Source organism: Culex quinquefasciatus, chromosome 2, assembly GCF_015732765.1.
Source record: "Culex quinquefasciatus strain JHB chromosome 2, VPISU_Cqui_1.0_pri_paternal, whole genome shotgun sequence".
Classification (NCBI taxonomy): Eukaryota; Metazoa; Arthropoda; class Insecta; order Diptera; family Culicidae; genus Culex; species Culex quinquefasciatus.
The window spans coordinates 119,707,595-119,719,419 of record NC_051862.1 but is presented as its reverse complement, the minus strand read 5'-3'; the positions used below and the strand labels follow the sequence as shown (position 1 = coordinate 119,719,419).

Here is an 11,825-nt window from a genome sequence, read left to right as displayed (position 1 = left end):
CGACGATAATATCGAAGAAAAATGACGATCATTTTGTAAACAGACGTGGTTGAACTTAGCCCGGCAGAACTTTTTGCCCTCAGGTTTGACAGTTTGGACAAGAAAACAACGAAATACGCAAAAGTTAGAACCAAAATTATTTCGATTGTGCAGCGAAATAATTTGCAAAAATATTATCAAAAAGCGGTGCAAATTGATTCGGTTCGCGTTTTGCTGCATTGTTACGTTATAAACGTTCGGAATATCTACTGCAGAAAGTGAAAAACATTGAGGTTTTCGCGTCCCCCAATTCCCTCGGATCGCGGAAGGAAAAAAAGTTCCGCAAGGAAAACGAAGAACCTCTTCCACGTTCCTGTCTGGCAGAGCAAAACACGGCAAGAAGGGCAATCAATCGGAACGAGCCGTAGCATGGGTTAAAGAAGATTCTCGCGTATTAAATCCGCCACGACACAATTACATCATAAAAGAATAGCACAAATCCGGAACACCGTAATCCTCGCCCCCTCCTCAAATGTTCCTGGGCCAAGCATGTTCGCAATAATGGACAGCAACGAGAACGAAAATTATTGCTACCAACAGCAGCAGCCGGCGGGACCGCAGAAGCAGGCTGCCGGCGCCGGTGCCATTCCGAAGGTGGTGACCGACAAGAGCAGCCAGAACCAGTTCAACAACAACAACAATGTGGCCGAGCAGGAGAATCTGATGCCGCAGGTGAACGGGGCTCGGCGGCCGGACTGCGACAGCGAACGGCGGATTGTGGCCGGGGCTGGAAGTGCGGGTAAGATTTTGCGGGATTTTCTGCTTTGAGCGAAACAACGTTGACGAATGGAAGTTATAGACACATACCCCAGGACTAACCTTAAGACCTAAGCTCTAAGTTAGGCCGGGACCAACATTTGCTTTTTCATTCGACGGAAGATGTGATCAGACCAATTTTTTTTCCTCGTGGATGATTTAACTTAGGGAGCGTTCTTTTATTACGTAACGCGAAAAATCGGACTTTTAGACCCCCTCCGCCCCCTCAACAAAATTTCCATACAAATTTTAAAAAAATTGTATAGAGCGTAACACGGCCTCCGACCCCCCCCCCCCTCCCCCCCTACTGCGTTACTTAATAAAAGAACGCTCCCTTAATGATTATTTCAAGGGAGCGTTCTTTTAATACGTAACGCAAAATTTGGGATTTTTCTGGCAACCCTGTCTCGAGTTATGACCACTTTAGTGATATTTATGTACTTTTTTTGTAGCCAGATCTCACTTAAATGTATGTAAACAATGTCCGGATCCACCATCCGACCCATCGTTGGCAAAATACCTTTCCAACGAGTCTAAAACATTGAAGATCTGGCAACCTTGTCTCTAGTTATGATCACTTCAGTTATATCTGTGTACTTATTTTTCTGGATCTTAAAAAAATGCTGAAATATGTGTCCAAAACACACATATTACCCATTGATGGTACAAAGTGAGGAAGGCATCAACCACATAGGTAGATTAAGTTTGTTTTTTATGAATTCTTGTATGAAAATTTTTCGTTACGTAACACAATTTTTCAGCACACCCCCCCTCCCCCAATTTTCGTAATATTTCGTAACAGACACCCCAACTGCGTTACGTAATAAAATAACGCTCCCCAACCTTTTTTGTGTTTTTTAAAGGCTGGTATGCTGATCGGAAGGATGCTTATTTGCAATATGTTTTGATGAAAAAATCAAAGAATTGCCAGTTTCCTTTTTGAATGCGACTGATAACTACAAACGTTTAAATAAGTTTGTATTGGATATATTAATATTTGAAATTCCTCCCGAATCTCAAAATGAAGAATATTGAAATTTAAAGGACAGATTTAGTTTTTTGGTCGAAATGGAGTAAAAGAAGTTGTCACCAACTATTTATTGCTAGTACCCACCAGTACTCTATAGTCCCCTGCGCTGTCCGATTGATCCACACTCGCGGGACCAAAATGCAGTAAATCCGAGTGAAGTTAAACTTGACAATAATCATACAAATGTCTTTACTGAAAATACAATAATAATCTGAAATTTTGAAATCCAACCTAACAACAAATTCAAAAACATGAAAAATTTCAGAAATTTCAAATAACTTTTTTTTAAATAATAAAGAAAATTTTAACAAAAATATGAAATTTGGAAATTCATAACTAAAAATATGCATAATTGAATAATAATTTTAATATTAAAGTTTTTATAAATTCAATAGCTCAAAAAATTCAAAACTCGGAGCGAATGTACAAGTCGAAATTTCAAAAGTTTTAAAAATCGATAACATAGAAATTCGTAATTACTCTATTTCTTCCAAAATTAAAAAAATCTAGTATGAAAAATTAAGAATTTAAGGATTTAAGAATTTAAGAACTTAAGTATTTAAGAATTTAAGAATTTAAGAATTTAAGAATTTAAGAATTTAAGAATTTAAGAATTTAAGAATATAAGAATTTAAGAATTTAAGAATTTAAGAATTTAAGAATTTAAGAATTTAAGAATTTAAGAATTTAAGAATTTAAGAATTTAAGAATTTAAGAATTTAAGAATTTAAGAATTTAAGAATTTAAGAATTTAAGAATTTAAGAATTTAAGAATTTAAGAATTTAAGAATTTAAGAATTTAAGAATTTAAGAATTTAAGAATTTAAGAATTTAAGAATTTAAGAATTTAAGAATTTAAGAATTTAAGAATTTAAGAATTTAAGAATTTAAGAATTTAAGAATTTAAGAATTTAAGAATTTGAGAATTTAAGAATTTAAGAATTTAAGAATTTAAGAATTTAAGAATTTAAGAATTTGAGAATTCAAGAATTTAAGAATTTACGAATTTAGGAATTTAGGAATTTAGGAATTTAAGAATTCAGGAAAAAAATTAAACTTTGTACCCAATTTGTACCAGCCTTATTTAATAATTTCCAAATTTTCTGACTTCCGTATTTCCAAATTTACTAGTTTCCTTAACTTCCTAACTTCCTAAACTCCTAATTTCCTAGTTTCCTAATTTCCTAACTTCCTAATTTCCTGATTTCCTAATTTCCTAACTTCCTAATTTTCTTATGTCCTAATTTCCTAACTTCCTAACTTCTTAACTTCCTAATTTCCTTGTTTCCTGATATCCTAATTTCCCAATTTTCTAACTTCCTTAATTCCTAATATCCTAATTTCCTTATTTAATTTCCTAACTTCCTTACTTCCTAATTTCCTAGTTTCCTAATTTCAAATTTTTCTTATTTCCTAATTTCTTAATTTCTTAATTTCCTTGTTTCCTTATTCCATAATTTCCTTATTTCCTAATTTTCTTTATTTTACTAATTTGCTAATATCATAATTTCCAAATTTCCTAATTCCCTAATTTCCTATTTTTTTAATTTCCTTTTTTTCATAATTACATATTTTTTGCCTTCCTCACCTCAATGAGGACAGGCTATAAAATCACTCGAAAAATGAACTTCTTTATTAGACCTCGTAGACCCACCTTCACGTATACCTATCGACTCAGAATAAAATTCTGAAGAAATGTCTGTGCGTGTGTCTGGATGTGAGTCCGTGCAAAGAAAAATATGCACACGATTATCTCCGGAATGGCTGAACCGATTTTGACCGTTTTGTCTCATTCGATCCGTCTTGGGGTCCCACAAGACCCTAGTTAATATTATGAAGTTTAGTAAAGAACTTCAAAAGTTATGCTAAAAAAACGATTTCGAATAAAGTCCGGCAGAATGTAAAAAGGGTGGTCTTTGTAAGAAAACTCGTCATGCTATACATTTTAAAAAAGGTATTTAAAAGATCTTTCTAACGAGCCCAAAACGTTGAAGATCTGAAAATCCTATCAAAAGTTATAAGCACTTAAGTGTTATTTATGCACTTTTTGGAGGCCGGATCTCAAATATTTTGATGAAAACTTGGTCCGGATCCACCATGCGACCTGTCTTTGTATAGTTAATCAAAAGACCTTTCCAATGAGCCTAGAACGTTGAAGATCTGACAACCCTATCAAAAGTTATAACAACTTAAGTGTTATTTATATATTTTTAGGGCGGATCTCAGATATTTTGATTAAAATAAGTCTTATTTATACTCTTTTTTGAGGCTCTGTAGTGTATTAACTTTATGAATGTAAGGAAGGCACCACCCACCTAAAGGTGGATTAAGCAACGTTTTTAATTATAGTTTTTCTTGTTTAAGAATTTAAGAATTTCTAATTTTCTGTTTTTTTTTAAAGAAATGTTCAATTATTGATTTCTTAATTTTGTTTATAATTGTTGTTAAACGCTTTTGAATAAACATTTTTAATCTATTTAATTTTAACTTTTGAATATTTTTAATTTTTTTATTTTTTTCTCGAAACAACCTCAAGCGCGCACACCGTCAATCGCGCTCATACCGAACTGTCAACTTTTCTGGGGGTCACGAAAAGAACACGCAACATTTCATAAAGTATGTCACGCTCTAGGGGGAGGGGGTCTGAACAAGTGTGACATTGCATGTTATAAGTATAGGAAAAGCGTGACAAAGGGGGGGAGGGGGGTAAATTTTGGCTGATTTTTGCGTGACGTACTTTATGGATGAAGCCTTGACCGCGTTCTTTCCAGGTCTATGTTAAGGCTGCCATTTTAATGAAACCAAAAAATTACCAACACTACTAAACACCAGAAAATTTCGACAGGGGCTACTCACAAACACTAACGCATGGACTAGTTTCAGACAGGGGCTACTCACGAATACAACTGCGTGGGCTAGTAAGGTTCTGGTGACGGCCGAGTCTACTGACACTTTGTTCTGGCACCACCCCCTTGGTTCTTTCCGATCAGCATACCGTACTCAAAGTTTAAAAAAAAATGCATAAGAACGAAAAGAAAAGAAAATCAAAACTGTGTTATTTAAATTTAACATGTAAATTTGATATTGATTCGTTTGTCTGGCAACACTTTGTCGATACATTTTTTTATTGATTCGATAATCTCACACCCAGTCGCGAAAACCGTCGGCAGGCGGTATTCGTAACAAAGGGGCGGATCGGTTCCAACATTCTCAGCAGTCTTCATGTTCTACCCAAATATTTTTTTCATTAACGCAGGTCTGTTGTCGAAAGTTTGTAAAATCTTGATCGATGAACCATCAGTCAAAATGAACCCAATTTTACCGATAACACAGTCCAACAAGATTTTGTCTCTGAGACGAGAATATGTGTTCCTAGTAGATTTTGCCTGCTGAATCCGAATCCGGGTCCAGAATTGCTCCAAATGGTCCCAATTTTGAGATACACCCGTTTGAAATGTTAGTTTAGGCAAAAATTAGCTACTTTGTCGACTATTTTACAAAGAACTATTGAATAAACAACTAAACCAATGCATGTATCTTAAAGTTCACGTTTTCCCTTTCTGAAACACTCCGGGTTTTAAAATTTGATTGTTTCTACGCATATTTATAGCCATTTTAAAATTATATTTTCAGTTGGTTCTCATTCAAGTTTTTCCAACTTGCATGCAAGTCAAATTCTAATTTTAAAATGGCTTTAAATATGCGTAGAAACAATCAAATTTTAAAAACCCGGGGTGTTTCAGAAAGGGGAAAACGTGAACTTTAAGATACATGTATTGGTTTAGTTGTTTATTCAATAGTTCTTTTGTAAAATAGTCGACAAAGTAGCTAATTTTTGCCTAAACTAACATTTCAAACGGGTGTATCTCAAAATTGGGACCATTTGGAGCAATTCTGGACCCGGATTCGGATTCAGCAGGCAAAAATCTACTAGGAACACATATTCTCGTCTCAGAGACAAGAAACATTTGATTTTTTGTTGAACTGTGTAATTGATCAAGGGCCATCCATTAAACACGTTGACTCTCTTTGGGATTTTTTTTTTGAGAATTTAACGTCAACATTTCAAATACACATGTACAACCATGCGTATTGAGAAAAACGCATTGAAATTCTAAAAATGAGTGAAAGAAAAAAAAACATTTGATGATTCCAGCACCAAAATATCAGAAAGTACAGCCACAGAGTACAGTGACCGTCACTGTATTTAGCTTGTGAATTCTCTTCTTTTGTCTCGTGATTGTCAGCAAGAGCATTCTCTTTCTATCACTCCTTCTATTTTCCTCGTGCACGCTCACTTACCGAAGGTTTTTTTATTTTCTCAGAAACCCGCAATGAAAAAAACACGAAAAGGGGGTTGCAAATCGACCACGGAATACGTCCCGTTTTTTGATTTTGATTTTTTTAAGGAATGAAAGTTTTGTTTTTTACAACTCTGTCATCCATATGGGTCATTCCTTCCCAAGTGCCCACGCGTCCGACATCGACCTTCACCAAATCTGCTCATTTTTGACATGGGGATTGTTTTTGCCTCAAAAACGAAGAATCCTAAGCACGCGCACATTAGTGGTTTATTTAAAAGAACAGATTTTAACGCACGCAATCTATTGTAGAAAATGTTGGCTAATATTTGATGTGCAGATATTTGAACGATCGGAGAATTTCGTGCGAGATTTGCAATATGAATATGTAATAATTCTCTTTTATTCAGATAATTCCGAAAGCCACCCCTCAACCGATCCAGAACCCCCGCAATCGGAACCACAGGACGACCGCTGTCGCCATAACGGAAAGTCGGAATCTTCCACGAACCAAACTGCGGAGCCACCACGCTCAGAAGTCGACCACGAAGACGAGGAAGCAGTAGCTGCGGCCGCCGCCGAGCTGGACTCGGACGGTGATTGCTCGGACAACAACTCGCTCGGGAATCTGTCCTACATCAGCGACAATGGATTAATTGAGGAAATCATTCTGCTACCGAACAACATTTACTCCGATGATGAAAACGGCTCGGACGATTGCGTGTACGCGTACCGAGGTGACCTGCAGGCGGCGCCTCTGCTAGAGTTCCGCGATCAACCGGCGGACGACGAAACGGACTTCCTCGAGATGGACTTTGATCCGGAGCCGAGTTCGGAGCTTGAGAATCTGCTGGAACACCAGGAGATTAGTATCGACCCGTTCCAGCACGCACGAACTATCGAGCGATCTCCGGAGGGTGGGGAATCAGAACCACTTCTCCGACGACACGACGATGAACCCGATGGCGGAGAGGGAAGTACAGCCGCAGTAGCCCATGCTCCGATGGAAACCAAAAATATGGGTGCGATCCCGAAGAGGCTTCCCGCGTACTTGCTACAACCCACGGACGATCAACAGCCGGGCCCGAGTCGGGCACCGACAACCAAGTCCAACTCGCGCAATCTAAGACTCGATCTCAAACTGTGCACCGACGAGGGACAACAGTCGAGCTACTACTACAACTATCCCTACTACAACCCGCGGGACTTTGCGCGGAACGCCGGCGAAGACGACGACGACGGTGACGACGAGGACGAGGACAACAGTTGCCTCGACTGCACGGAGAAACAATTTCTGATGCAAACGAAGCAGGATCTGAGCGTGCAGAAGGTGTGCCATCGGTGTCACTCGCGGAACGCCAGCCACGGCGGGGACTACTTCCACGACCAGGGACCGTCACTGAACTCGAGCAACTCGGAAACGGACCTGATGAGCATCCGGGCGGAGCAGATTGTGCTGCAAGCGTTGAACAAGATCAACGAGCTGAAGGCCACACCGCCGAGTTTGGGGTTTTCAAGGAGTGCGGAGAATGTCGGGTGCGTTGAGGCGGGCACGAGGGATCAGGAAGTGCCGGAGGACTTTGGACCGGAGGTAAGGAAGATGGCAAGAGGTTTGATTACGAGGTTTAATATTCGACTTTTTCAGACTTGCTCGGAGAATACTGTTACTATTTACACGCTAAACTGTGGGGAGCTGACAATAATCGAAGCGCTGGTAAGTTTTGACAAGGAACTTTTTCCTTAAAGCTCAGTCTGCGGTGTCAATCCAAATTATGCAATAATGTTGCGTTACCATCGCAAGCTTGCTAACCGGTGTTGCGTTACCATCGACGTGACAATTTAGGTACTTGAATCTAACGTCTAAAGTTGAAAATGGATCTGCAGCGCAACGGTTTACTGTAGCGTGGAAGCTGCAACATTAGGGTGTAATATCAAAATCGATTTTCAAGCACAGCACATTTTCAGTTCCTTTTGGGGTCCTAAACAACTCCCCAAAGTTTGGGAATGTTTGGCTAAGGCCTCACTTTGCGCAAAGCGATTCAACTTTCTATGTAAGCGATTCAACTATGTGTATGTAGTTGTATGGGAAAAACAATTTTTTTTGGATTTTGATATTTATAAAATTCACGTTTCATGCTATACTAAAATCGGATTCATATTCGGATGCTCTGGAAGGTGCTCTACAACTTTCCCCAAGAGAGTATGGTGCTAGCTTGCCCCTGGAAGATGATAGCAAAAAACACGTTTTAGACGAGTTTTGAACACGCTGTATCTTTTTTAGGAGTAATTTAGCACCATACTCTCTTGTAGAAAGTTGTAGAGCACTTTCCAGAGCATCCACATATAAATCCGGTTTTAGTACAGCGTGAAAAATAAATACCAAAATCCAAAAAAATGTTTATGCCATACAAATTCCCGTAGAAAATTTAATCGCTTTGCGCAAAGTGAGGACTTAACCAATCGTTCCCAAACTTTGTGGAGTGTTTTAGAACCCCAAAAGGAACTAAAAAATTGCTGTGCTCGCTAAATTTGAACAGCTTTATTTTTTCCCATACACTCAACCCCCGGTGGTTGGTCACTTTTTCGTTTGACACTTTTTTAGTTTGTACCCCGTTGGTTGGTCAAAGTCAAACTAAAATGTGACGAACTGTCACTTTTTACACGGCGCTCACGCACACTATCAAAACAAACGTTTGGTAGTATGTGTGAACTCAGTGTAAAAGGGGTGTCAAACTAAAAAGTGACCCCGTTCGTTTGACAACAGTTTGTGTCAAACCATCGGGGTTTGACTGTACAACCATATTACACCCTACTGCAACATACTAATCATTATAAACAATGTTCTTTGTCAAACTAGTCATGCCTGCTACATAAACCAGTGGTTATTAATGGTACGTTCGTTTGATGGCTAGTTCCACACTGAGTGCCGCACTCAGAACTGTCAAAGTGTTTCTTTGAAGAAACTCGCGCTAGTTCCGCACGAATTTCGCCGCCATCTTGGAACTGAAACTCTAGTGCCGCACTCGATATTTTTTTAGTTTCATGCGAGTTCCACACTGACAGATGACGTTCGATTGACTGACACCGACGAGTGCGGCACTCAGTGCCGCACTGGCTGTTCAAACGAACGTACCATAAGTGTTCAACAAATTATCAGCACAGTTTGACAAAAAGATTTTGTTTAAACTTGTTAAATTTTTGTAGATTTAGTAAATATTTGATTTCTTGAACATTCAATAACTCGTTTATATGTTTTACTTAAAACAGTGGGTCTGGCAAACCTTTTTCCGTGCCAGAAATAAACTTAGCTGTCAAGATCTCCGGAATTCCTGGTTGAGTTTTCTTTCTTATCATCAAATTTTATCATTCTCTCTCAAGACTCGAATCGGCGTTGCTCCGAACCTGGATGTCATCCGGCAGTACTTCACCGAGCAGTACGCGGTCGACACGAGCAAGATGAACATCCCGCAGTATCTGCTGTACATGTCCAAGCGGGACTGCAACTTCCGGAAGCTCATCGACACGATCAATTCTTGCTGCGAAGAAACGCTGGACGTGCAATATTATCCGGTAAATTTATTAGAGGTGAAATTTATGAAGGATTTTAAAATAATTGAAGATTTTCCAACAATCCACAGTTGGATCCCTTTTCGGATACCCCGGAAGTGGTGCAAATCAACTCGGCGGAGATCGCAAAGCGATGGAATGCCAACACCAACTTGAGACAAATTATCAGTTTCAAGCACAAGCACTTCCACACATTAAATGTGCTTGGTATGTATGATTCGTGGGTATTTCTAAAATCATTTGTTATTTTTGAGCTTTTATTTCTGCAGGAAAAATTGTAAACATCCTGCGACAGCCATCGCGTGGACGGAACACAAACCAGACGATTAACATCCCGCAGTACTACAAAAGTGGCTCCATCACGATCACCAGGATAGTCTGAGAGGGTGCCGCCGCAAACGACACCAACACTTTCTCTATCTAATACCTACCTTTCTTACACTCTCTCTTAACCCGTAACTCTTTTGCTTCAAGTTAATTTTAAGAACGCTTCGCGGAACTCGCGCGGAACGTGTTACAAAGGATTCTCAATTAGTTAGAAATCGGGTACAGGCGGCGCGCCGTATATCAATCGTGAACTGGCACAAATTTCGTATGGTATTACTCTCAAGTTACTTCCCCCGTCGTAATGGATACTATCTATTAACATAATCTGTACTGTACGATCCGTTTTGTACATTTTGCCTATGTATTTTGTAAAATATGTTGAACATTGGTGTAAATATAGTTCGTCGCTTATTTATTATAAACCGCTCAACAAGGCGCATAATCTTGTTAGGATATATACAGAATGAATGAAGGAACACTATTTAGTTATGAGCTCGTAGAATTAAGTGAAAACGATAACAGTGTTTTTATCAATGTACTCCAAACACCCAAACCGCTTAACCACAAAAGCAGCAGAAGCAGCAAACCGAACAAACTCACACAATTTACTATATACAACCACAAATATATTAACTACAACGGTGAACTATTCTCGCGCTGGAACAGATGATTTCCTACTACACATATTGCAAAGGTGAACGATGATAGAGCGAAGAAATAATAACTTTACGGCTGGAAGAAACCCCCCAATTTGCAGAAACTATTACAGAAACACACAAACACAATTACAGAACAACAACATGTTATCACGCTGAGTATCTTATAATAATCGCTGCTGGAAATAACATTCAGATAAAACTCAGAGCATAATAAAAACGATGGGTTTTTCTTTATTCGAGAAAAATGTTTCCTTAAACCTATATTTTCAGAACATCAAGATAGTCGACAACGAATGCGGTTATTTATAGTTCAAGAAATCTGGATTCCGTTGATAAAATTTCACCTAAAATTGCTCAGCAGTTGCGGTCGCGTTTAGTGTGCAAATTGCTATGGCAACCATACGGCGAACTTTTGTGGCTTAGAATAACCTCTAGGAATACAGAGCGGATTCGCTAATTCGAATGGAACTGCATTTGAATGAGCGAATCCAAATTCACATATTAGGTTTTACGCCGACTCGGTTTCTAGGTTAGAAATTTGACAGCTTTGCTGCACTGTTTACATTTTATGCACGTGTGTCTCGGTGAAAATGTGTGTGCGTGTGCACCCGTGACGTCACGCTGGTCACGCTGTAAAATCTAATGGGAACGGCCGACAGCTGTCAAAAGCGAAACCAACTGGTTTTGACGGTTGAGTGCTTTTTTTATTCGAGCATTCTAATGGGAACGGCCGACAGCTGTCAAAAGCGAAACCAACTGGTTTTGACGGTTGAGTGCTTTTTTTATTCGAGCATTCTAATGGGAACGGCCGACAGCTGTCAAAAGCGAAACCAACTGGTTTTGACGGTTGAGTGCTTTTTAATTCGAGCATTCGAATTAGCGGACTTTCGAAGTAGCGAAATTCGAATTAACGAATCAGCTCTGTATAATTTTCAAGAGTCCCAACTTCAATTTCTAAAAAAACCGAAAGCAATTTTCAAGTTCAGATTTCATAATTTTAAAGCATTTAGCAGATAAAAAAATACCCGATAACTCATGAAAATATTTAGTCTTTAGCATTTTCCAAGGCATTTTAACCGGGTTCTGTCAGAATTCTGACAGACACTTGCCCACATTCCACACACCACACACTGGGACTCGTAACGT

The 11,825-nt window shown here is 38.8% G+C and overlaps 1 protein-coding gene across 1 annotated transcript; it reads left to right on the top strand.

Moving 5' to 3' along the window:
• The first annotated feature begins 71 nt into the window (after positions 1–71).
• Positions 72–10,896, top strand: LOC6032491. Its single transcript, XM_038252568.1, has 6 exons — positions 72–778; positions 6,537–7,717; positions 7,772–7,840; positions 9,505–9,696; positions 9,765–9,900; positions 9,963–10,896. The coding sequence occupies exons 1-6, from the start codon at positions 529–531 to the stop codon at positions 10,073–10,075; spliced, it is 1,941 nt and encodes a 646-aa protein (XP_038108496.1). The 5' UTR covers positions 72–528; the 3' UTR covers positions 10,076–10,896.
• Positions 10,897–11,825: the final 929 nt, after the last annotated feature.

Coding starts and splice junctions, on each gene's coding strand:
- LOC6032491 (XM_038252568.1), top strand. CDS start 529: ATGTTCGCAATAATGGACAGCAACGAGAACGAAAATTATTGCTACCAA. Junction 7,841..9,504: donor TGACAATAATCGAAGCGCTG/GTAAGTTTTGAC, acceptor TTCTCTCTCAAG/ACTCGAATCGGCGTTGCTCC. Junction 9,901..9,962: donor CCACACATTAAATGTGCTTG/GTATGTATGATT, acceptor TTATTTCTGCAG/GAAAAATTGTAAACATCCTG.